This window comes from Lagenorhynchus albirostris, chromosome 2, assembly GCF_949774975.1.
Source record: "Lagenorhynchus albirostris chromosome 2, mLagAlb1.1, whole genome shotgun sequence".
In the NCBI taxonomy this organism is placed as follows: Eukaryota; Metazoa; Chordata; class Mammalia; order Artiodactyla; family Delphinidae; genus Lagenorhynchus; species Lagenorhynchus albirostris.
This window is the reverse complement of record NC_083096.1, coordinates 40,853,317-40,881,034: the sequence shown is the minus strand read 5'-3', so window position 1 is coordinate 40,881,034 and position 27,718 is coordinate 40,853,317. Positions and strand designations below refer to the sequence as shown.

General features: G+C 41.0%; 1 protein-coding gene and 1 pseudogene across 2 annotated transcripts in view; both read right to left on the bottom strand.

Moving 5' to 3' along the window:
* FLVCR1 (FLVCR choline and heme transporter 1) overlaps positions 1-12,080 on the bottom strand; it is a 37,759-nt gene extending 25,679 nt beyond the window's left edge. For both annotated transcript variants that reach the window (XM_060142133.1, XM_060142132.1), the window contains exons 1-2: positions 11,340-12,080; positions 5,883-6,027 (exon numbers count right to left, since the gene is read on the bottom strand). In XM_060142133.1, coding sequence (XP_059998116.1) covers positions 5,883-6,027; positions 11,340-12,077 — 883 coding nt within the window. In that variant the 5' untranslated portion in view covers positions 12,078-12,080. The remainder of the gene's footprint in view (positions 1-5,882; positions 6,028-11,339) is intronic.
* A 5,368-nt stretch (positions 12,081-17,448) lies between these two features.
* On the bottom strand, positions 17,449-17,841 carry LOC132515396 (small ribosomal subunit protein uS8-like; annotated as a pseudogene).
* Positions 17,842-27,718: the final 9,877 nt, after the last annotated feature.

The window sequence follows — 27,718 nt, the reverse complement described above, 5'->3', positions numbered from 1 at the left end:
ACTATGTAGTTAGAGAAAGATCGCACAGCCTTCTCAGCCAGATATTTAGAGACTGCCCTTTTGCTGGGCAGGGAAGGATCTACTAATTTCCTACAACAGATGGCTAGGCAGAGATTTCTGTAGGGTATGGCTAGCCAGGAGTCAAGACTTTCTGATAGAAGAGCTGACCTGCTAAGAGTGGTACATCAGAAATTAAAATCTAGTTTTAGTACTGACTCAAAATTTTAATCTCAAATACATACAGGAAAAATGCTGTATTTCGCTGAATCTAAAATGGTCTGAGGCTGGCACTTAATGATCTTGGCAGGCATCAACAGAAGGTTTTCACATAACCATACCTCAATTGACACCAGTGTTACATGCCATTGATATTTTTTTATTGTGATAAGAACATTTAACTTGAAATCTACCCTCTTAACAAACTTTTAAGTGTACAATAAGTATTATTAACTATAGGCATAATGTTATACAGCATATCTCTAGAACTTATTCATCTTAGACGCCATTGATTGATTACTAAAGGCACCTCAATTTCAGAGACGCCATGAAAAAAATGTACACTTTAGAATCAATAAAGTAGAGTAAATTCAAAAGCCAAAAAGAAGGTAAATGGATTCAGAAGAAAGTAATATTTTCTAAAATATTAGAATTTCCTCCTTCTCTTTCTCTCTCTCTCTTTTTAAATAGTGGCTATTTCTTTCTTCCAACAAAGAAGCCTGCTTTGTAGTTTGAAAGTGGTCTAGATCTGATGGACCTGACTGTCAACTGTAATCATGTAGAAATTTTTTAAAAATACAGATTTGGGGATTCTAGAGAAGGCTCAGTGAATCAGAACCTCCAGAACAGAACCTTAGAACTGTATTACACAAAACTCAACGCTCAGCCAGGTTTGAAAATCACTGCAAAAGAAAGAAATGATTCTTAAAACTTGCACACAATATTGTAATTCTCTTAATTCTCCTGTTTGCTGCTAAAAATAAAAAATTACAGCTCTTTGCTCACCAAAACATGGATTAATTATGATATAAATAAAACAACAACTAGACTTCTATTTTTATAGGTCTTACAACTAATTGAAGCGGAGACATAACTCATATTTACTTTTTAATATCCTTACATTGGAGGACTGGTAGACATAAAACGTTTTAAGTGGTTGCAATCCCTCCCCTTCCTTTCACCCTATCTGCTCCTTGCACTGTTGAGGACGCCTGTTGTCCTCTCCTGAAAGTCTCTTTGCATCCTAGTTAAGATAGGCGATATCTCTCTTTATTAATATTGGTAAAACAGAACTCACATGTTGTAAAACAAAGTTTCAGAATGTAAAAACTATGCTTACAACGTAGTCATGGGTATTGAATGAGTCCTAAGTCTCTTACTTAGATTTTTATTTACTACAATAAAATAAGTCTAAATGGCTCAGATCTGAACTCAAATGCAAAATAAAAACAAGTTCTGGTAGTCTTTAATTCCATTAGACTTGTTTTCTGAATACAAGTTATGTCTTAGTTTCAGGAAGTTAACTGCTTTCTTGGACAAAATCAAGATTTTATCTACCAGCTACACAATATAGTAAAGTCAGGCTTAAGTCTATAAAGAAAAAAAAAAAAAAGAGGAACAAAAAAACCATTGGTCTATGACCCTGTTTACGCCTCATTGCTCCTTTCAAAGGATGAAATATGGCTTTTTCTTTCTCCTTTGAAACCGAAAAATAGACTTCTAACTTCTCTTCTCCCCACCAAAAAGTTGTGCAAATAAAATAATTAACTAATAAAATAATTAATTAATAAAAGTTATTCTCCACCCTTAGCAATAGGAATGGAAAGTAGCCAAAGGATTTTGGGCACCACATTCAAACTTTTTCTCTCATGATGAATAAATAACAAATCTATTGTGTTTAGGACCACTTCTGTTTTTTGAAATCAGGTTATAATATTATCTTTTGATTTCATTATTTGTGCCTTTGTGATTCAAGCGGACATTACACATATTAATTTATTATAAGACAAACACAGGTTTGAATCCTGGCTCTGCCTCATCTCACTATATGACTCGAAGAAATCAATTCCTGCTTCTCAGCTATTGCTTTCTCATTCATAAAATGGAGATAATAACAACAAGCTGGTATGAGGACTATATGATATGTGTAAAAGAATTTTGTAATTATTGAGTACTACACAAAATACATTGTCTTTTTGAGGAATATTTATTTTTAAAAATCAGAGACTTTTCAGGGAATTCCCTGGCAGTCCAGTGGTTAGGACTTGGCTTCCACCGCAGGGGGTACAGGTTGGATCCCTGGGTCAGGGAACTAAGATTCCACATGCTGTGCAGTGCAGCCAAACATAAATAAATAAATAAATATTTAAAAATAAAATAAAATCAGAGACTTTTCTCAGGGCTTGAAATTCTTATACACTAAGTAAAACGTACTTCTATTAACAATTTATAATAGGAGCCAATATATAAATATCCTGAATATAAGAATCAAAAATAAAATTATACATGCATGTTTTATACTCATGTATTTAAATACCTTAATATTAAATATTTGGACTGCCATTACTTTTGGTTTCTGTCATCCACTCATTTTAGTGAATCAGGATGATAAGGATTTTAACTGACATACTTAAGTGATATAGTTTACTGCTCTGCATAAGAAGAACAGCTTTCAAATACAACGGCATTACCACTTATACAAGAGGAATTGAAACAAATAATCAGACTAAGTAAAAATTAAAATGATATATTTATATATGTAACATTTTATTAATGGAGTTAGATTGCCCAGGCTCAAATTTCATCTTTAGCATTTATATACTAACTGTGACCATGGGTAAGTTAAATTTACTTAAATTCTGTGCCCAGTTTCCTCATTTATAAAATGGGAATGATAATAATAGTACCGCCCTTATAGGGCTTTGAGGATTAAATGAAATATAGCATGCAGTTGTGCTTTTAAACATGTTTGGTACATATCAATCAAATGTTAGAGACTGTAATAGTATTCTCCCAATAAGAATGGGGTATTAGCGTGAAATTCAGTGGAAGGTTGGGCTTAATTCCTAGAAATGTTAGATGCATTACACTTAGGGAGGGTAATAGGATTACATGACATGAACCCTCCTCAAGTTAGTATTTTATGAAGACTTCTGAATACCAGTTTGGTATATGTCACATTGCTGAAAAGCATCAGCACAAAACTAAATTATTTTATAAGATTTGATTGGGCTTCCAAAATATGTATGGGTAGAATTTAGAAGGAAGTAGCATTGTCTCTTAGTAATTAAGGAACTATAAGAAAGTTAGGATTTTTAAAATAATCCATATTTTCCTTAATAGCAAATATTTAGGTATAAGGAAAACAGGTAAATTTTTAATTTAAACGTCACAATTTTCAACCTAGACTTTCATATCACAACTGTATATTATCTTGCTTTTATACTATGCTTAGTATCATAAGATTAAGTTTATAGGTCACCAAGCAAAACTTGACAATGAGCTTTTTTTTTTCCTATTCTATTTCCATTCCATTCACCCCCCATTTCCATTTCCACTGTCTACTCATAAGCCATGAGTACGTAAATAATTATGTACATGAATAGCTCTCTTTTAATTTCTTAAATAATACAGGGTGATACGCCAATGGTCATACCTATGTTTTTTGTCCCACTCCTTTGACAAATAAAAATCTTATATTTGTAGCATCTCATATATATATATATGTTTAAATACATGTGTCTTATATATAATTTTGTATCTATAGATATCTTATATACAGTCTATTACTCTCACTTCTTCCAAAGAGACAAGCAATTGAAGACGATAAAAAAAGGAAAACCAGAATTTATGCAAAGATACATAGCAATCAAAGGAAAGAGAATTATATATATATATATTTCTTTTTTTTTTTTTTTTTTTTTTGCAGTACGCGGGCCTCTCACTGTTGTGGCCTCTCCCGCTGCGGAGCACAGGCTCCGGACACGCAGGCTCAGCAGCCATGGCTCACGGGCCCAGCTGCTCCACGGGATCTTTCCAGACCAGGGCACGAACCCGTGTCCCCTGCATCGGCAGGCAGACTCTCAACCACTGCGCCACCAGGGAAGCCCGAGAATTTTATATTTTAATAATCCCTATTGCTAATGGAAGATCCATTTATGCAAAATGTATATAAACTATATCTCATACTTCATCTAGCACATCAAATATGGCTACCAGAAAAGTAGATATAGGAATTTGTTTTTTAAAAATATAGATTTCTTTTAAAACCTTGTTAAACTGACAAAATAGTACAAGGGATAATTTATCCTTTTTCAGTAGTCAGCACACAGCAAATATGCCACTCCCTAACAGAAACATAAAAACCAATCATAGGTAGATTGGACATGTCAGAATATTTTAAATGCTACCATGAGAATATTTTGTTCATTATCTTAAGGAAAATTAAAAATATGTGGGCTGAGTTTCCTATCCCTGGGTCCAGCAGTTCATCTCTAAAGGCATCTGTGGTGGTGCAGTGGTTAAGAATCCACCTGCCAATGCAGGGGACACCAGTTCGAGCCCTGGTCCGGGAAGATCCCACATGCCACCGAGCAACTAAGCCCGTGCGCCACAACTACTGAGCCTGTGCTCTAGAGTCCACGAGCCACAACTAGTGAGCCCACGTGCCACAACTACTGAAGCCTGCACGCCTAGAGCCTGTGCTCCACAACAAGAGAAGCCACCACGATGAGAAGCCTGCGTACCACAACGAAGAGTAGCCCCCGCTCGCCACAACTAGAGAAAGCCCGCGTGCAGCAACGAAGACACAAATCAGCCAAAAATAAAATAAAATAATTAAATAAGTAAAATTTAAAAAAATAAAGGCATCTCTATCAAAACACTCCATAGTCTTTAACATACATTTTCTTTGAAAACTGAGGATTTTATATCTGGTGATCATAAAAAAAAAATTGCATTTTTCATTACTGTTATAACCATGGTAAAAATTAACATATAAAATTTAAAACTCCAGCTATAATGAAATTTAATTATAAATTTTAATGATTGAAAGATGGCCTTTCAACTTTAAAGTTCCTTTCTTCTTCAAATCAATTTAAGATATACTGAGTGCCCACAAGGCAATATTATAGTTATGTTAGCAGCTCTATTACTTAAATAAGCCTCACCTATTCTTTTCCCTGAAATCAAAATTGTTTCCCATTAAAAATAAACTTTAAAAAGCAGACCTTCCCAAACCTTCTTCCAAACTGATGATGGCTGCTTGCAGCTGATTTTGACTGACTGCTTCAAGAGACAGGCCCGGACGAGAGGACTCGGGGACGAGTGGTGGCAGCAGTGCTTTGCTGGAGTGGCCTAACAAGCAGATAGTTGCCACAGTTTGAAATTCTGCTGAACAGCTTGCTGCTGCCCAGGATCATTCACTGGTCAACATTTTCAGATCCAGTTAACTGTTAAATTGGGGATCCCTAGAAGGATTTATCATTTAAAGGAAGGTTGTAGCCTATTCGCATCATTTCAAAGCACGACAAGAACTTGTTCCTGGCGAGGTTAGTGTAAGATGCAGACACATAGACGGATAGGCAAAGAGGAGGCAGGTAATATGTTTGAAACCAACAGTTATCAGGAAAGAAAAGTTAGTAGGGAGACAAATGAGGTGAATTAGTCTTCAAACCCTTTACAATATTAAAACGGATGTAGCGGACCATAACATATCCTTAGGCGGTAGCATTCATTACCTAAACAAGAAAGTGAACAGCAAGAATGAAACAAGCAAATAGCACTTGAGATATTACCAGTACAAATTTTCAGGGTTGGTTATTTTTATTTTCATATGTTTGTCATGCACTTATCTATATAAGCTTTAGGGAAAATAATTCACTTACCAATTACCGTTAAAATAAATAAAAGTGTGGAGACAGCTGAAGTTCCATAAAACATGGTACTGATATTACAAGCCAGCAGTTGTGTGTTATTCTGTGTGTTCGGCACCAAAACTGGTGGCAGCAAAAAGCCAACTGCAGTTCCAAGCTGTAAAATAAACAGTCCTGTTAATTCTTTCTTCTTATTATAAGAGAAAAAAAAGTAATCAACATAAAGACAACCACTATTGCAAGGTCCTTTCGTAAGCTCTAAAGCACCATGTTCTAATGTCTTTTTACCATACCATTAAAGGAAAATTGTTGTCAAATGTCTTCCCTAGTTAATAAACATTTACTAAGCTCCAACCATCCAAATGATGCTGCTATAAAGTTGTGTAAGACACACTCCTTACCCTTTGGCTACTTACAATAAAAAAGGAGAATAAGGGCTTCCCTGGTGGCGCAGTGGTTGAGAGTCCGCCTGCCGATGCAGGGGACACAGGTTCGTGCCCCGGTCCGGGAGGATCCCACATGCCGCGGAGCGGCTGGGCCCGTGAGCCATGGCTGCTGAGCCTGCGCATCCGGAGCCTGTGCTCCGCAGCGGGAGAGGCCACAGCGGTGAGAGGCCCGCGTACCGCCAAAAAAAAAAAAAAAAAAAAAAAAAAAGGAGAACAAAAATACACACATATACACAAAAAAATGCTGAGAAAAGACAACATACAAAATGGGAGAAAATATTTGCAAATCATATATTTGATAAAGATCTACCATCCAGAATATATAGAGAACTCTTACAACTCTACAACAAAAAGACAAATATCCCAATTCAAAAATGGGCAAAAGACCTGAATAGACATTGCTCCAAAGAATATGTATAAATGTTCAACAAGTACATGAAAAAATGCTCAATATCATTAGTTATTGGGGAAATGCAAATCAAAACCATACCCGCTAGAATGGCTATAATTTTTAAAAAAAAACAGAAAGTAACAAATGTTGTCATGATGTGGAGAAATTGGAACCCTTGTACACTGCTAGTAAGACTGTAAAACAGTGCAGTCACCATGGAAAACAATTTGGCAGTTCCTTAAAAAGTTAAACATAGAATTACTGTATGACCTAGCAATTCCTCTCTTGGGTATATACCCCCAAACTGAAAACAGGTATTGAATATTGTGCATGAATATCCGTAGCAGCCTGATTTGCAATAGCCAAAAGGTGGAAAACAGCAAATTGTCTATCAATGAATGAATGGATAAACAAAACGTGGTATATCCATTCAATGAAATATTATTTAGAAAGAATGAAATACTGATAGATGCTGTAACATGGATGACCTTTGAAAACTTGCTAAATGAAAGAAGCCAGACACAAAAGGTCACATACTGTATGATTCTATTTATATGAAATATCTAGACTAGGGAAATCCATAGTGAAAAAACAAATTAGTGGTTGCCAGCGGCTAGAGAGCGGGCAATGAGGAGTGACTGCTTAGTGGGAACTGGGTCTTCTCTGAGGGTAGATGAAAATGTTTGGGAACCAGATATAGGTGATGGCTGCACAACATCGTGAAGGTACTAAATGCCACTGAGCTGTACACTTTAAAATGATTAATTTTTTATGTGAATTCTACCTCAGGGAAAAAAAAATTAGGCCGACTATGATCATCACAACAAGAGAAATAAAATCAAAGTATTAAAGGAGGATCAGTGGAGGGAGATTTCAGATTCTTTGGGGGACGGAGGTGAGACAGAAGGGCCCAAGATAGGTTTCAAAGAGGACGCTGAGGCAGAGAAGTAACATTTACCAAATATTGCATTTGCTCCCTATAAAAAGCTGGATAGAGACAGTTAAACGGGTAATTACAAGTGTAGTAAGAGCAGTCCTGTGATGAGAGGTAGAGTGCCATGACTGGGAAGATCATGTAATTGATCATTCAAGCAAGAACACTAGTCAGAGTGAAAGGGACCCCATGAGCAGTTGTACTGGACAACAGATGTACACCTGGACTATTCTAGGCCAGTTGGAGCATATGGTCACCTTAGCTAAGAGAGTACTTTAGAGGATCACCTTGTATAGACGTGGGGTTCAGGAAAAATTTCTGAAGGCACAAAGATCTGAATAAGAAATTAGAGTTAGCCAAGTGAAATAGAAATGTTCCCAGTCAAGTAAGTCAGAAAGAGAAAAATACCGTATATTAACACATATATGTGGAACCTAGAAAAATGGTACAGATGAACCGGTTTGCAGGGCAGAAATTGAGACACAGATGTAGAGAACAAACGTATGGACACCAAGGGGGGAAAGCGGGGGTGGGGGTGGTGGGATGAATTGGGCGATTGGGATTGACATGTATACACTGATGTGTATAAAATTGATGACTAATAAGAACCTGCTGTATAAAAAATAAATAAAATAAAATTCAAAAAATATATATATGTTCCCAGTCAAGGGGACATCATGTACAAAGGAAGGAGAGAGCACGGCCTTGTGAGAAACTGTAAGTAGTGCACAAGTCCCCTCAGAGCAGAGCAAGTCTGTATATGAGGAATGGAGGCTGTGCAGAGAGGTGATGCTGAGGAATTGGCAGGAGGCAGAACTGTAAGGTCTCACTTGACACTTAAGAGAGTTTGAATTTTTTCCTAAGGGCAATGGAAGACACTGCAGAGGGCAAGGGAGTGTCCAGGACAGATGTGCACATTAGAAAGACCACAATGGACGAATGTGGAGAATAGAGGGAAGAGAGCAAGAACTGCAGATAGGAAAATCAGTTAGCAAGCTCTAGGTGAGAGCTACGGGTGGCCAAGGCTAAGATGGTGGCAGTGGAAATGAAGAGTAATGAGCTGGGAGACAAGGTAAATTTTGATTGGTGGGGTCATATGGGATAGTCAAGTGGAAATATCCAGCTGACCAGTATCTACATAAGTCTGAAGCTCGTTAATTTATTGAATAAATTTTTATGGAGAATCTACAACGTGCCAGGCACTCTAATGAATGCTGTACATTCAGACGATGTGCCTATTTCATGAAACTTACAACCTAATGGTGGGGATCGGAGAAGAGTAATAATTAACAATTAATATATAAACATAAATATATCAGACAGTGATAAGCACTACATAGAGGATTAAAGTGCAATGATGTAATAAGACAGTGACTGGGCAACTCTAAATGGGATCCTCAAGAAATGCCACTGAATGATATTTAAAATGAATTTAAACTGAGAGCTGAATGATAATAAAGATATAACAGTGTGATCTTAGGAGGAAGAACATTCCAGACAGAGAGAATGTTTTTGCCAAGGCCCTTATGAAAAATGCAAGCTTAGTGTTGTTTAAGGAAACAAAAACATATTAGTAAGGTTTTGTAATCCACAGTAAGGAATTTAGATTTTATTTTAATTACTATGGGAAATCACTGGAGAGTTCAAAGCCGAGCTATGACATGATCTGATCTATGTTTTAAAAGGTTCTCTCAGGAATTCCCTGGCAGTCCAGTGGTTAGGACTTGGTGCTTTCACTGCTGGGGCCTGGGTTCAATCCCTGGCTGGGGAACTAACATCCTGCAAGCCGTGCGGCATGGCTAAAAAATTAAAAAAAAATTTTTTTTTAGAAGGTTCTCTCAGGTTAGAGACTTGGCACAGTAGATGGGTAGTTAAAAGATAGGATTCAGGAATCAGACAGACCTAAGTGTGAATTCTGCTGCTAATTACCCGTGTGACTTTTGGAAAATAATTTTATCCCTTCGAGTCTCAGCTTCTGTATATATAAAATGAGGAGACTAATAGTTCCTACCTTACATAATGAAATTAAATGAAACAATGTGTGTAAAGTACTTAGCAGGGTGCCAGGTTTAGTGAATGCTCAATAATGTTGAATATTACTATGAATGACCACTCCATAATCTAGGCTAAAGATGCATACTTGGGGGTCGTGAGCAAGTGCAGAGCTACTAGAGTCAAGGAAGGATTCGAACACTTAGGGAGAATGTGGGAGGAAGGCCCAGAGGTGTGCCAAGTGTTAGAGGGATATCTGCCTATGAGAAAACATTTCCATTTATTATCCATGAAATAGATAATCCATAGATATGGAGTTGATAATATTTCCATCATGCTCAATGAAGTATTAATCTTGCATATAATTTCGTAAATGAAAAAATAGTTGAAGGAAACAGTTCCTATCCAAACATGCGGAAGCAACCAACTAAAATATCAGTCACAAATTATTTTGGATATACAACTATATTTCAAGCTATCCCTTCTTCTGTACTTTTAAAGGAAATAAATATAAAGCAATAAGCCCACATGTAGAGTTAGTCTTTACATGGAATTTAAATAGATCTTACTGTGATCTTGAAACAAGTGTTAGACCAGAAGTAAAAGAGTAACATTCTTTTGTTACATAGCTACATGATATATGTATAGAGAGAGGTAACATTTTTGTTATACAGGTCTTTTTTTTTTTAAGCAATTTCTTTTAAAAAGTCTTTATTGAATTTGTTACAATATTGCTTCTGTTTTATGTTTTGCTTTTTTTGGCCCCAAGGCATGTGGGATCTTAGCTCCCTGACCAGGGATCGAACCTGCACCCCCTGCATTGGAAGGGGAAGTCTTAACCATGGGACCGGCAGGAAAGTCCCTTGTTATACAGGTTTTTAACTTGATTCTCCTCGAGCTGAATGAACACTCGATATAATTTACATAAAGTATCATAGGATTCCATATGCAAAATTTAAATTACAGTAAAAGGACCATTCTTCAATTAAAACACACACACACACACACAAATTCTACCTAATAATGCTACTGGAACGCTAATGAATTTGAACCTATGGTGTTGGCAAGTCTAGGAAACAGTTTAATGGAGACTTGGCAAAATAAGCCACGCTTTTGCAATGGATTCTATGATCTATGATTTGTCTTGCATTTTCTTACCGTTAAAATTTGGTAATAGGACTCAGTAATGCTGCGAAGTCTTTATCACTAGATTTATTTAGCGATCATTTACAAATGTCTGTTATGTACCAGGCACTCTGCTGACTGCTAATATATAAAATTAAACAGAAGCTGTTTACATGGACCACTCAAAATAAGAACAAACTTCCCAGAACACAGCTCCTTCCTTTTGCAAAGAATACACTGATGACAAAAATAATACCTACTTTAGACTCATTCATTATTGCACTGACAAGTTTTCTATGATGTTAGGCCTAGATATGGGCCTGTACAGTTAATTACTTTACAGGTAATTCTCAAAGATGACCAGGTAGTCATTTTAAACTGGTTTTGAAAGGTCTGTCTTTACAAATAAATCAAAACCCCTCTTTAATCCAAGACTGCTTCCTATTTTATGACTGCTCACCTCCTCCCCTTCATTTATAGAATGCCTCCTAAGGGTCCATCCATATACCTAGCTCACATGGCCTATGACGTTTTATCTGGTCCTTCGGGATCCGATTTTCATCTATTACCCTAGTCCTTACCTGATTACCTAGCACGGCGGTGGCGCAAGCTGTGGACACCTCCTTGGGCCCAAACCACACTGAAGCGATGTGGGAGGGCAAGCCGAGGATGAACACCTGAGCCACAGAGCACAGGCACTGGCCCAACATGGTGACCCAGAAGAGATGCTGCTGCACGCTGCCGCACTTGATCCAGGCGCCCAGGCAGTTGAGGCCGGAACCCAGCAGGGCGGTGAGCCGCAGGCCTCTGGTATCCAGCAGCCAGGTGGCCGGGAAGATGAGGGGCACGTAGGCCAGCATGTATACCATGGACAGCCAGTCAATGTGCAGCGAGGAGACGTTGTAGAAGCCCTCGAAAACGTTGCTGATGATGCTGTATTGGATCCACTGAAACGCGTTCACCATCGAGTACAGGCTGAAGATCAGTAGCACCAAAAAGCGCCGCGCGGAGAGCGCAGTCCGGGGCACCAGGGTGCCCTCGACCGCCGGCGTCTGCTCGCCGGGGTCCTTGGGCAACAACCGGGCCTGGGTCTCCTCCTCCGGGGCCAGCGGAGTCTTCGGCCTGTCCAGAGCTCCCGAGGCGGCCTTGGGGCTGTCCCGAGAGACCCCATTCAGGGCCAGGCAGCCGGCTTTGGGCCCGTTCTGCGTCTCCGCGCTCACCTTTCCAGCGGGCGCGTCCCCCGGGACCGGGAGGTATCCGTTCGCGGGCGGGTGCCCGTTCGCCACCGTTGTCCCCTCCTCATCGTCGGGCAGTGCCATGTCCCTGGGCTCCCCGGAGCCGCCTGGCGCCCCCGCCCTCCTCCCAGCCCTGCACCCCCAGCCCAAGACCCGAGGCCCTCCCTGCACCCCAAGCCCTACCCCTCGGCCCACTGCTCCTGCGACCCTCTCCCCGGCCGAGTAAGCCTCGGTCTGAGCCGGGAGCTGCAACCCGCGCTGCCTGAGTCCGCAGGCGAAGTCCTCGTTCCCGTGCGCTGCCCGGCGGGCGGTCACTCAGGGCCAGGCCGGGCCGGGAGAAAGCAGCGTCACTGCGCGGTGAAGGCCCGCTGGCCAATCAGCGGCACCCTCGCCCGCCGGAGCCAATCGGGGAGCTTCCGGAGGGGCGGGGCGGGAGTGAGTGTGCGGGGCGGTAGAGGAGGAAGGCCAAGCTGGAGGTCTACGCTAGGTGTTCTCCTTCTGGATGGATGCTGTGGCCAGAAGTCCTCCGACCTGGGCGTGGGCGGGCGGGAGGCGAGCTTTGGATTGGGCAACTCGGGACTGGGAACGAGGGGCTAGGAGAAACGGGGGAGACAAAGAGGCAGACATGAGTCTCTCCACCTAGGGGGGCTCCTCTAGGGACAGGTCTAACACTGGCAGAGGACAAACTTGGCCTCTCGGCCCAACGCAGCTGTCAACATCGGACGCTGCCTTTAGAGCAGACAGGAGCACGTTTCATAAATTCGTGCTGTCTCGGCAGAGGGAGAGCACCGGAAAGCATTTTGATCCAAATAAAGAGATTTCTTCAGAAATCTGCCCTTGTGAAGTTGGAATCTCTGGGACGTGCTGTGCCTGAGCAGGCCCTGTTGCTCAACATTCTCCCTTGCACCAACACTTGCAGTTAGTATTTACTGGACACACATTCAGTGGCTTCCAAGCACCACACTTGCTTTGAAAGGTATGTGCCCCACACTGTCATGGACTCTGGGGAATAAAAAATAAAAATGAGACATATTGCCTACTCTCAAGAGCACACGTAGCCTTGTAAGTGTTCCTGGACTACAGGAAAAGTCAGTCCTGCTACTTCTTGGGAAACTAAATTTGAAGGAAAAAAAAAAAAAGGCTCCAAGTATTCATTATTAAAGTGGAATTGAAACTAGGGGTATCTCACAATGGATTTAATCTTAAACGGTAGGGCTTCCCTGGTGGCGCAGTGGTTAAGAATCCGCCTGCCAATGCAGGGAACAGAGGTTCGAGCCCTGGTCCAGGGAAATCCCACATGCCGCAGACCAAGTAAGCCCGTGAGCCACAAATACTGAGCCTGCGCTCTGGAGGCGGGGCCCCGCAGCTACTGAAGCCCATGTGCCTAGAGCCGGTACGCCACAGGAAGAGAAGCCACTGTAATGAGATGCCCGTGCACCTCGACGAAGAGTAGTGCCCGCTCTCCACAACTAGAGAAAGGCTGCTCGCAGCAATGAAGACCCAATGCAGCCAAAAATAAATAAATAAGTTTATTTTTTTTAAAAAGTGTTGCTACCTAGAACTCTAAAACCCAGTACACTTTCTTTTTATTGCCTCTTAACATCATTATTTTGGTAGCATATAAAAATATATCAGATACGTCTCAGTGCAGGTGAAATACTACATAATCCTAAACCTGAAGAAATATGTGCATTTTATATCTTCCTTGGTCACCCTATATAAATTGCACATTCCACTCCTAATCCCCTTCATTTTTCTTCTTAATGCTTAGCACTCTAAAATGTCATTTTGTTGTTGTTGGTGGTGGTTATTTCCTCCTTCCCCACTAAAACGTCAGTTCTGTGAGGGCAGGGCTGAAAGTTGTTTTGCTTTGCTGCTGTTGCTGTATACTGAGAACCTGAAACAGTACTTAGCAGTAGGTGTTCAATAAATATTTACTGAATGACTGCAACTAACAAGCATTGGATATTTTAAATAATTACTTATTTTTAAAGTGAATCCATTTCTTTTTTTAAAAAATTGTAAAGTTCCTCTGCAAATATGATTTTCTAAACACTGATTTAGATATTATTTTAGATGACTGAGTGATGTCCTCTGAATGAACAAATAAATGTGGAATCCAAAGGACTTCATTCTTAGTTAAGATGTCTATTATATGGATTTCTGAAAAATGAACTAATTGCATTGCTTAATATTCAGTACAACTCACTATTCATTATTCTGAGGCTTTTTTTTTTTAATACCTTCACGAACCATGAAACCTTCTACATAGCTCACACACACACAACAAAAACCTGTTCAGAAAGGGAATCAGGGACTTCCCTGATGGCGCAGTGGTTAAGAATCCACCTGCCAGTGCAGGGGACACGGGTTCAAGTCCTGGTCCGGGAAGATCCCGCATGCCACGGAACAACTAAGCCCGTGCACCACAACTACTGAGCCCGCGTGCCACAACTACTGAAGCCTGTGCGCCTAGAGCCCGTGCTCCACAACAAGAGAAGCCACTGCAATGAGAAGCCCGTGCACATCGGTGAAGAGTAGCCCTCACTCGCTGCAGCTAGAGAAAGCCCGAGCGCAACAACGAAGACCTAACACAGCCAAAAATAAATAAATAATAAAATAAATAATTTTTTTAAAAAAGTAATCCAATGGATAGAATTTTATTTTATTTTTGATTCTTTTTTTTTTGATGCATTATTGACGTACAACACATGTTAGTTCCAGGTGTACAACATAGTGATTTGATATTTCTACACATCTCAAAATGATCATCACCAATGAGTAGAATTTTAAACGGACCTTTCTTTACTTGCCCCAGTAGTACCTCCAATCCACATGTTCACAGTAAACATTCAGGTATCTGCAAACTTCTCACTCCCTTCCTGAAACCAAAAAGTGGCAAATTATATTAGGCTTCATTTCCCCATTATCCAGTGAAGATTGGAGATTGTCTTCTACCAGACTGGAAAGATAACTTTCCTTTCTGCACAGAGGCAGCTTCCTGAATGTACTCCTGCAGGGAGGCCATTCTTTCTGATTCTTTAGGCTCCATCTGTTCAGAGATAATTTGTCTTCTCTATGTCCTTAGCAAGAATGATTGGGGTTGGGAGTTGGGAGTCCTCTGAGTGTCCCGGATACCAGTTAGCATCTAACTTCCCTCCATGGTGGACTTCCCTGGCGGTCAAGTGGTTAAGACTCTGTGCTTCCACTGTAGGGGGCACAGGTTCGATCCCTGGTGGGTGAACTAAGATCCCTGCATGCTGCTCGGCGCCACCAAAAAAAAAAAAAAAAAAAAAAAAATTTCCCTCCAGGCTTTTACCAGCTGGTGCCTATCTTATTCTTTTCCACCTTGTCATTTGTCTTCCCTGCACTTAACAAAGTTCTGTATCTGACACCATCATCATCTACATGGAGCATACCACCAAGAGGATCTAGAATAGTGGAGAAGAGTATCAGATCTAGAGCCAGGCTACCTGGAGTTGAATTCCAACTTCAGTACTCACAAGCTGTGAGAACTTGGGCAATTTACTTAGCTATTCTTTAATAGTACATGCCTCGTTAGATTGTTGTTGTGAGGATTAAGTGAGTAAATAACACCTCGCACATGGTTTAGGCATTCTTTTTTTTTTTTTTTTTTTTTTGCGGTACAGGGGCCTCTCACTGTTGTGGCCTCTCCCGTTGCGGAGCACAGGCTCCGGACGCGCAGGCTCAGCGGCCATGGCTCACGGGCCCAGCCACTCCGTGGCATGTGGGATCTTCCCGGACCGGGGCACGAACCCGTGTCCCCTGCATCGACAGGCGGACCCTCAACCACTGCGCCACCAGGGAAGCCCGGTTTACGCATCCTTAGTTACAGTTATTGAGATAGTCTACTATAGTGGTTAAGGATCCAGGCTCCAGAGCCAAATGACCTGGATTCAAATCCTAGCTCTTTGACTTACTAGTTGCATGACTTTGGACTAGTTACTCTGTGCCTCAGTTCCAACAGAGAAAATGAGGACAATATTTTTCATGAGATGGTTGTAAGAAATAAATGGCTAATAAATATAAAGTACTTAAATAGTTCCTTGATCCCTGATGTACAGTAATACTCAGTAAAATATTATCTATAGCCATTATTATCAACTCATGTCTCCTCAAAGTCATATCACATTCTCGTGTTATCTTAGATTTGATCCCATCTTGTCTATTTAAACCTGCTTGGATTGTCCTGGAGCTACTCCAAGATCTTTTAGACGGAATTTATGGTGGCAAAGTCCCTCTCTGGAAGATGCGCTGAGGATGTCCCTAAAGGGCAGTACACAATGGCAAATGCTAATTACTCTTAGCCTCACAAGAGGGAGATTTCTTGTCATCGGAAGTGGCCAGGGCTTCCCTGGTGGCGCAGTGGTTGAGAGTCCGCCTGCCGATGCAGGGGACGCGGGTTCGTGCCCTGGTCCGGGAGGATCCCGCATGCCACGGAGCGGCTGGGTCCATGGGCCGTGGCCGCTGGGCCTGCGCGTCCGGATCCTGTGCTCCACAGCGGGAGAGGCCATGGCAGTGAGAGGCCCACATACTGCAAAATAAATAAATAAATAAAAGGAAGTGGTCAACTGTTGAATGCACCACCACGTGACATATCTAGACAAGAGTTAGATGAAATATCTGTGTTGGACTAGGTATGTTGTGGATAAGATTCCCAAACTCCATGGAAAAGTGAGCTATGTTAGATCTAAGATTTTTTCTGACTTTAAGTTTCTATGATTTATGAAAAGTAAGATATTTCCAATGAAAGGATTTGACAAAATTTGTATGCCTCTTTCAACAAAGTTCCATAAAGGAACAAATGGAGTACAGAAAGGGGAAAGTTCAGCAGTATCTCTTTGTATTATCATTTTAATCTCTTAACCTTGCCTCCTCTCTCTTGAGGCTTCAGTGGTAGATACTTATGTTCCAGTTTAGGCATGAATCATACTTTATATCATGGATATATAACATAACACGAACCTTAACCTCCGCCATAGAGGACAGTACTGAGAACATCACTTGGCTGGGAGTCAAGATGAGTTTGAGCTACATTACGGATGTGAAAATGCCAAGTCAGACCAATTTGAATGAGTAATAGTTCAGTGATATGAGATCTGAATGACACCCAGGAGACAAGGTCCAAGATACTATTAACAGTGATGTGGCTATTCCTGAGCAAAGGTTTCCTGAAGTCTAAGAGGGTAAGATACAAACCAGAACAAGGTCCCTAGATGTAAAATCCAGGTTTCATGGAGAGAGGTAAATTTTAGCAACATTGTTTTCAGTTGGCACCACTATTACCATGTCTGTTCACCTGAGTGGCCAAGGCAATGCTGTTCTATGCTGTGGAAAGGTTAAGTTGGAATAGAGGCATGGAGGAAGCTGGAAATCAGAATCCTCCCATGGTGTATTTTTCCCCCCATTGAAGTGATTTATCTGTATCTATACGTTATATTCCTAGAAAAAGAATCCTAAGGATTTTCCCTTATGTGTGTTTTTGTCCTGCTTCCTCTTGGTCCATGATGTCAGCTAAGTTCATCAGCACGATGAAACCAAACTGACAGGATAGGAGCAGATTATTCTGCCATTTTTCTAGATCTTTGAGTTACACACCTAATCTAGGGCTGATCACTGCACACTTTAACTGCCCAGGAGGTTCACAATTCTCCCAGCACTGTGATCATCAATGACTTCGAATTTACCAATGTCACCATGCTTCAACATCAGTTAGAAGCCAGGCAATGACTTTGAAGCAATGCCTACTAAGGATTTGACATTTGGGCCTCTTTTTGGCATTGTTGATGCTCCTGAGAGCATCAGCCAGGACATTCATGCCTACCATTGTAGTGGCACGGAAAGATGGTGGAAACCATGTGTACATTTTTGTGCAGATGTGCTAGCGATTTAATTCTGAAGTGGGAAGAGCGTTCTGCCCTAAAACATCTCCACAGATTTACTAAATTAGATCCTGCCTCTCTTAATCTGGCATATAATTTGCCTATTGAGTGATTTAAGTATAACCAATGTCAAATCACACTAAATTATCCATATTACATCTTGTTCCTATTCCCTTTACCTGAATGAATTTACCAGATTTGGCATGTTGGTTTTAAAGGTGGTGAGATTCGGGCTTCCCTGGTGGCGCAGTGGTTGAGAGTCCGCCTGCTGATGCAGGGGACACGGGTTCGTGCCCCGGTCCGGGCAGATCCCACATGCCGCGGAGAAGCTGGGCCCGTGAGCCATGGCTGCTGAGCCTGCACGTCCGGAGCCTGTGCTCCGCAGGGGGAGAGGCCACAACAGTGAGAGGCCCGCGTACCACAAAAAAAAAAAAAAAAAAAAAAAAAAGATGGTGAGATTCATAACAACAAATTTAAAGAAGAGATTTCCATTCACACATTTACCCCTGATGGCTCCCCTACCCCCAGCCATAGTCATTTGAGCTTATTTTGTTTGTTTTTTAATGTTAAGGGAGCGTTTTGTGCTCAGGAAAACAAAAGAAAACATGGTTACTTGTGTTTAAATCAATACAAAATTTATTAAAGTTGTTAATTTCAAATTTCAATCTCAGCTTCAGTGACATCATGTAGGTAGCGTGAAATTGACCATAATGGGAACATGTACACAGTGAAACTGGCAAATGCTACATCTACCAATGCACCACTGCTAAAAATCTAACAAAACAAATCATCCGAAGTATTTTAAACACTACTTACAAACTTAGTAAGTCCAAAATTTTTGATTAAAACAGATTTTCTTAAACAGTGAAATGCTGTTTGCAAAGAAACTCTTTTACAGCTGTGAGATAATAGAAATATATATATATATCGGTCTCTGTCACCGCCCCTCACCCCATTCCTGGCACAGATCTCCTAAAACCCTTGTAATTTCCTAGTTGATAAGAGCACTAGGAGCATCTTTTGTTTTAATATTTGGTCTTTCTAGTTCCTAACACAGAGTTGATAAATCCCTTGGAATTTCCCGGGTGATAGCAGTGTCATTAGTCACTTTTAATGAGGTACTCTTGGTGGGCTGCTGGATGGGGACTGGCCACCAGAAAGACCAAGCCATGATTAGAAGCTTGGACTTTTCAGCCTCACTTCCCATTCTCCAGAGAGGAAAGAGGGGCTGGAAATGAAATTAATGATCAATCATGCCTACACGATGAAGCATCCATAAAAATCCCAAAAGTACTGGATTAGGAGAGTTTCTCTAACACCCAGTGAACACCTGCAGGTATGGAAGAGTGGTGCTCCTGGAGAAAACATGGAAGCTCCACATCCTTTCCCACATACCTTGCCCTCTGCATCTCTTCCATCTTGATGTTCATCTTACTCTTTTATAATAAACCAGTAAACAGTAAGTAAACTGCTTTCCTCAGTTCTGTGAGCTGCTCCAGCAAATTAATCGAAACCAAGGATGGGGTCATGGGAACCTTGATTTAGAGTCAATCAATTGGTCAGAAGCACAGGCGACAACCTGGACTTGCATTTATTTGTCATCCGAAGTGGGGAGAGGAGCAGTTTTGTGGGACTGAGATCTTCACCTGTGGGATCTGATGCTATCTCCAGGTAGACAGTGTCAAAATTGAGTTGAATTGTTGGACACTCAGAGGGTGTCACAGAATTGCTTGACATGGAAAAAAATCCCACACATCTGGTGTCGGAAGCGTTGTCAGCGTGATAGTAGTGTCAGAGTAAAGAAGAAACACATGGGAGGAAGAGTTTTCCCCATGCAGAGCTTTCCAATAAAAATACTACAAGTGAGGCTTCCCTGGTGGCGCAGTGGTTGGGAGTCCGCCTGCCGATGCAGGGGATACGGGTTCGTGCCCTGGTCCGGGAGGATCCCGCGTGTCGCGGAGCAGCTGGCTCCGTGGGCCGTGGCCGCTGAGCCTGCGCGTCTGGAGCCTGTGCTCTGCAACGGGAGGGGCCGCAGCAGTGAGAGGCCCGTGTACCACCAAAAAAAAAAAAAAAAAAAAAAAAATACTACAAATGGGGCACTTTGCTGGCAGTCCAGTGTTTAAGACTCCATGCTTCCACTGCAGGGGGCACAGATTTGATTCCTGGTCAGGGAACTAAGATCCTGCATGCTGTGTGGATCAGCCAAAAATAAATACGTAAACAAACAAACAAAAGGACAAAAAAAACTACAAGTGGAATAGCAATTAAACAAATTAAAATCACAAGTCTAGTAAGTCAGATTCTCTAATATATCAGGGTCTCTTAGCCATTCATACATTTAAACTAACAAAATTCATACTGATTATTACGATTACAAAAACATTACCAAAAATATTATATTATGATTTCTTCATTTTCTTGTAAAGTAAGCAAAAAAATTAATAAACAGAAACCGCAATTAAATAGAGTTGGGAGACCAGCAGGGGGCGCTCTCACACCCTGCAGCAACAGCAGAACGCAACAGGAAGAAGAAAGTCTCCTTTCCTGAAAAGGACTCAGCCAATGAAAAGCCACGGACTCTTTGTCTACTATAGCCCTCCCAACTTCTTTCTCCCCTCAGTAAAAGCATTCTCCTTTCCTTACTGTACAGGGAACTTGCATGTGGCTCGCCATGGTTGCAGACCCTGAATTGCGATTCTCTACTGATCTGAATAATCCCACCTTTGCTGGAAAAATATCTAGCAGTCTATTTGTTTCAGGCCAACAAGTCATGCAAACAAAGCTCAATTCAGTCCACTTTGTGAGACCAATACCATCTGGGTCCTCTTCCTTGCTTGCCTCTGGCTAAACTTACCAAGGTCAATAGGAGACAATCTCCGGATCCAACCCCATCATCTGAGAAAATTCCCACACTATCAGTTTTTGATAAATCAGTCATTTATGGGAAATCAGTCTCTTAGTCCTTAATTTTGTCTTCCTGAGGGCACACGCGAAAGATTCTCCATTTTATCTCCTCCAGTTCTATTTTGGATTGCAATTCTTTCACACTACCATAGCAAGTCAAATTCCTCATGTCCAGGCTTGGGAGGGTGAGGTCGCTAAGACAGTGCCCCTTTGGTCAGGAGTGGTGAAGGAGCTGGGTATGGCTGAATGTACAGAGTGGAGACAATAACTAGAGCAGAGGAGGACTGGCAGAGCAGAAAATAAATCACACCACATTAATACTCGCAGTGCAGCCAGGATGCCATGTGCATGTTTATCATGCAATCGAACTCATGATCTGCTAAAATTTGCTCTCCATATTCTCTCAGTTAGGCCTAACTACCCATCCTTTAGGGTCCAAGTCAGCTCAGCTCCCACCTCCTTCCTTAGTCTTTCTCCATGACTGGAGCCCCTACAGACCTCTCTCTCTTCTGACCTTGTAGCACTATTAGAGCCACTAGCCGAACTCTTCCTGGCGATGTTACTTAGCTTCCCTTTGCATATTTTATCCCTTTTCTGGATTTGAGCTTGCTAAAGCCAGGGACTGTATTATATAGTATCTTATTTTATAACTCCCTCAGTACTTAAAAAGGCTTTTTACTTGGCAGTTCATGCTGTATGGAATCACTTGCACGTAACTTGGTAAATGCTTTTAGATGGCAGTGACTAACATTAGGAAGATAGCCTGCTCCATTATTGTAAAATTTTAATCTATATTACACATTAAATCATGCCTCTGTCCTTCTGAAATGTAACTAAACACAGTTTAACTTTAATTTTACATAGCTGGCCACAACTGTGCATGCCTAGTGTTGTATCCTATAACCTTAGAGTGGGGATGAAGTAAGACCTTGGTAAGGTTTGGTGAAATGTGAAATAAAATAGATTCACTTATGTCAAGGGGTTTTAAAATGGAGCCAGGAACCCATTAAGGAGGTGAACCTCACACACGGATGGAACCATGGACTTCTGAATTGGGCCAAACCACAAATATTCCAAGGACTCTACAAGAACACCTGAAACTTGTCACAGTTATGGACCAGACTTTCCCCTCCCTTTAGTGTTAGCCTTATCAAACCTGTTTAGTCAACACTAGCTTCTGCCTCCAACTACAATTAAAATTCTTTGTAATACAAATCTCCCGTCTTTGCCTTTAAAAGCTCCTTTTACTCCCCAGCACGACGCTGTTTAGGTTGCTACCAGAATCTCTGTGACCTGAATTACAATTCTTTGATCCTCAAATCAGTTCCTTCCAAGACACAAATTCTAAACTTTCTGAAAAAGATTTCTCAGTTACAAAAGACTGGTAACTCTTCTGTCACCCCCTCCAGCTCCTCAAGTCTGTCCTCCACACTTCCCCCCATCTCCCTCCTTCTTTTCCTCTTCCCTTGCTGAACTCCCTTTTTACTCCCCAAACCCTGAGGCCTCCCTTGATCCTCCACCCCCAACCTCTTTCATTCAACCAATTCAAACTCACAGGTTTAGGGAATTCCCTGATGGTCCAATGGTTAGGACTCCGCACTTCCACTACAGGGGTCACGGGTTCGATCCCTGGTCAGAGAACTAAGATCCTGCAAGCTGTGCAGTGCAGCCAAAAAATAAATACATAAATAAATAGACAAAATCAGACGTTTAAATTGAAACCTAATAATGAGGGCACCCTTTTAAATCTAATTTACATACTTGGGACTAAGGCAGAATTGCTAGCTGTAGCCAAAGGGATTTCCAAGCTTACTGAGAACCCTCACCATTTTGCAAAGGAATTTAACATTGTCATTCAAATCTATGAGCTTGTGTTTCCTGATCGCCCAATTTTGGATGGCTAAAGCTGGTTGGAATAATCCTTTAGAGGATCTTCAATGTTTCATGCCAGCTGACAGCTCTGAAGCCAAAGAAATAGCAAAAACTTTACATGAAGCTATTCCTGGGCCTTCCCAAAACCTGTTGATTGGAATAAAATCAAAGCATGCACTCAAGGACTAACAAACTTGTGCATGACTATTACAACAGACTTGAAATTGTTTTCAAGGAAAATCCTGGAATTGTAACGGAGCAGGACCTTATGGGGCCTTCCCAGGACAGGCCTTCCCCCATATCCTCTGTTTTAGCTTCTCTCTGAAGTACCTAGATAATAGTATTTTTTTTTTTCTTCGAGTTCATCTCCATTTATTTCAACATTACATGTTTAATGATGACTTCAACATTATATTTGCAGTTTTAATATAAACTTAAGTAGGCTTTAATTTTTTTAAATAATTATCTATAGAACTACTTTTAGGCAGGCAAAACATGTTCAGTGATTTTTTTTATCCTCAGCCATTGTCTTATTGCTCATTTTATCAAATTAATCCTTCCTGTCCCAAAGAAAATTAAGAGATCACTATTATCTATAAATTGGGGGATGAGTTATAAAGTTTTTGTATATTATATGTTACATACATATATACAATATACATATGCATTTTATATATGTGTGTATATATGTAAAGTATACTCCAGTTTTACAAATTTTTAGTTACAAGTCCTAAGAGGGATAGAATATATAGAGACTACTTATTAAATCTTATTTGGGAATTACTGAAATAGAATGTTACCATATTTGCCTCCTAATAACAAACACCATAAAACATAACTCCGTCAATAAATGGAATTCAATGAAAAATTTAAATATTCTTACAAACCACAGAGACTACAAATGCCAAAGAAAATCTGATGTCTATTTAGGTCACTAAATAAACATTTTCCAGTAAAATCTACAGATAAAGAAGATTTCAGACTGAATAAAAAAAAAAAAGCATTTGGAGGAAATTTATCTTTAAGTTCAAAAGTCACAAAATTAATCAACTGTGTCAAAAATTAAGTTCAACACATTTCTTAACAAACACAAAGAATTCCATACAAGAAACTGATTATAAAATTCTGATAGGACTTCCCTGGTGGTCCAGTGGTTAGGACTCTGGGCTCTGAATGCAGGGGGTCACGGGTTCGACCCCTGGTTGGGGAAGATCCCACATGCCACATGGCAAAGCCCCCCAAAATAAATAATTTACAAAATTTTTTAAATACAGAGAGAGTAAGGAAAAGAGAAATGAAAAATAGTAAGGTCTAATGAATAGTAAATATTATATAAATGAAAGCAAATAAATCATTTATTGCAAGAATTGTTGTTTTTTTTTTGCGGAACGCGGGTCTCTCACTGTTGTGATCTCTCCCGTTGCGGAGCACGGGCTCCGGACGCGCAGGCTCAGCGGCCATGGCTCACGGGCGCAGCCGCTCCGCGGCATGTGGGATCTTCCCGGACCGGGGCACGAACCCCTGCATCGGCAGGCGGACTCTCAACCACTGCGCCACCAGGGAAGCCCTGCATGTCTTTTTGAATTATGGTTTTCTCTGGGTATATGCCCAGTAGTGGGATTGCTGGGTCATATGGTAGTTCTATTTTTAGTTTTTTAAGGAACCTCCATACTGTTCTCCATAGTGACTGTATCAATTTACATTCCCACCAACAATGCAAGAGGGTTCCCTTTTCTCCACACCCTCTCCAGCATCTACTGGATGTCCAGGATGGACATCTTTAGATGGTTATTAAGAAATGGAATAAATAAAAATGACATTAATGGAATTAAAACAAAGGATTTAATACAACACCACCTGTAACAGGGAAGAGCCAATTTTGACTCTTCGGATCTGTTTCTTCGACTTTAACCTTTGCTTTTCGTTGCTTTTGTTATTAATAATCATACATAGTGGCCTGCCTCAGGGAACCCTGCCCCTCTGCCAGAATGTTAAACTAAAGTGCCTTTGTTCAGCTCACAGGGAGGCAATCTGACCCTGCCCACCTGTGAATGGCTGCAGAAAAGAAGGAATTAACACACTCCCTCCCCAGCGCTGGCCAAGCCAGGCAAAACTAATGGCCTTTTTACTTTACTTCCTCATCTCCTCCCCCTCTCTGTTCTATAAAAGAAACTGGCATCCAGACCCCATAAGATGGTTATTTTGAGACATTAGTCTGCTATCTTCTTGGTCTGCTGGCTTTCTGAAGAATAAAGTCTTTTCCTTGCCTCAACGCCTCCTGTCCGATTTATTGGCCTGTGTGGTGAGCAGAGTGAGCTTGGACTCGGTAACACACCTAGGATTGGATGGAACAAAGAGATCCCCTGCTGGTTCCCCCAACATTAAAGGGCCTGGAACAAGTCTGCTCTATTTCCCACAATTAAAAAAACTTTTTAAAAGCCTGCAAGAAAATTACACTGAGATACCTGACCAGTAATTGCTTGGGGACAGTTAGGATAATAAATCAAGTTAAATACTGACAAAAGGGCCTGAGTCCCTTGGCTCAGTCCCTCAATGGGGATCTCAGAGCCTTTTATACAAAAATGGGTAAAATGGCTGGGGATAAAACGTACATTTCTGAGACTTCTTGTTTCAGAAGATTTGTTGCTGGGATCCTAATCAAGGCTAAAATTAAAGGTATAAGAGTTGATAGAATTGAGGTGACAGTTTATAAAAATTGGTATATTTGAATGGACTTTATACAAGATGGTTAGATCTCTTTTGCCTAATTAGATTGTGGGATTGAAACTGTGCACCTCAGGTTGGGACTTGAACCCGTGTCGGGACTCGAATCCAGCCAAAACCCTGATTGGGACTTGGACCCATGGTCTTTTAATTAGAATCACTCACCTAGTGTCTGGACTTACTGAAGCTCTGGTTCTTTGTGTCTCAGCACAGAAGGAATTCAGCAAGAGGCAAAGCGATAGGCAAGAAGTAGATTTATTAATATAGGACACTTGTAAGAGATGCAAGCGGGCAGGCGAGGGAGCTCTGCCCTGAGGATTAAGTGGGCTACAATTTTATAGTCAAAGGAAAGGGAAAGTGTTGGAAGCCATCCTGGAGTCCCTGCGCTGTGACAAAGTCATGATGCAATCAAAGGCAGGACTGCAAAGCAGCACTGTGCCAGGTCGGTGGACTACATCTCTATTGATGTTAAGTCTGCTTGTGTTAAGGAAACAGCACAAGGGGGATTTGTGCCCAGGGTTAGGAAAATGAGAAAAACTACTACCCCCCCCACTATTATTACCACAAAATGGGAAGTACCTATTCCGGCCTCAGGAAACTGGGAACGCAATACACAATCTGGAAATATAGGGATGTTCCTATGGAAAACACCCCCAATAGAACAACAGTGGCCCTACAAAGGGGTTGTTGATGATTTTGCTTTCATATGGGTCCACTATAACGAAAGGTTAATACTCTGGCAACAATTGCCAGGTGATAAACAGGAGCGTAGGAGGTATTGTAAGTGCTACTAGTGGAGTCAGGTACACAGGAACTGTAGGATAAATTGTAAATATTTTCAAGGCACTATTCAAAAAACTTGCCCATGCAGAAAGAACACGAAGATTGCACTTCTGTAATAAAAACTTACATAATAGCTTGGCTTAACTACTAGAAAATAACCTGCAACTAATGAAAACTTAGAAAATTATCTTGTTAGTACATCTAAAAACTGGGGACATTTTCAAAACACTGATAAAAACATTTTGAGGTTAGAACATGTTAAGATTTTAAAATTTTGTACATGATGATGAAACCTGCCTACATATAAATACCTGCTCTAAAAAATAAATTTAGCTTAATGTGCTGACATCTACAAGGGTGTCAGGTCTCATTTCCTTCGCCGATGCCGTCCATCCCTCAGGTTTCCCTGGACTCGTTGGAGCTGGACTCCGACATGAAAGGGGAAAAGATCCCCTTCTTCGAGTAGACATGAGGCTTACATCACTAGTTCCTCCTTCGTATCAGGCTGGAGAGTGTCTGACCCTATGAGAGCAAACTAGGATTATCAGTAGAAAGGTGGTAACATTTTTCTTCCACCTAATGGCCTGGGGCATATCTCCAGAAATGTTTTCTTTAGGGAGTTCCCTGGTTGCCTAGTGGTTGGGATTTGGTGTTTTTATTTATGGCTTTATAGTTAAGCTAGGCTGCTTCGTTCCACAAGTTCCAATAGCTTTCTTGAGTGATCATTAACTTACAGTGGTCTCCCAAAGTTTTCCTAGGTTTCCCTCTCTATGTATAGTCCCCTATTGGGACTTCTACAACTACGTGTATAACTATCCTATTCTATCCCTATCAGGAAAGGCATTATGTCTCACTAGGGAATGCTTCCTCTGCCTGGTATAAGACAGGCACATAAATCTGCTGCTCAGGCAATATTAATTAAACATACTAAAGGAAACCAATAGGGTTACCTGAGCCCACACAGTATAAAATAAAAACTGGGGGCTAATATTCAGGGGCTAATATAAGCAATAATGGAGGGTATTATTTTTTTTCTTTTTTTGCCCCTAGGGTAAATGGCTAGACCCATCCAGAAAGAGGGCCTCTGTTGTATGCCTTGCGCAAACTTTTGAAAGCATGATAAATTGAACCCTAAAGTTCTAAAACATAGAAGTCTTGATATCCAGCTTAGTTGGAAATCTTCTCTCTCTCTCTTTTTTTCTGATATAAAAAAAAGAAAATTAAAGAAAATGTAGTTGGGACTTCCCTGGTGGTGCAGTGGTTAAGAATCCTCCTGCTGATGCAGGGGACACAGGTTCGATTCCTGGTCCAGGAAGATCCCATATGCAACAAAGCCCATGCGCCGCAACTACTGAGCCTGTGAGCCTAGAGCCTGTGCTCCGCAACAAGAGAAGCCACCGCTATGAGAAGCCCGTGCACCACAACAAAGAGTAGCCCCTGCTCGCCATAACTAGAGAAAGCCTGTCTGCAGCAACAAAGACCCAACACAGCCAAAAAAAAAAAAAAAAGGAAGGATGCTATCCTATCTGATTCTTACTA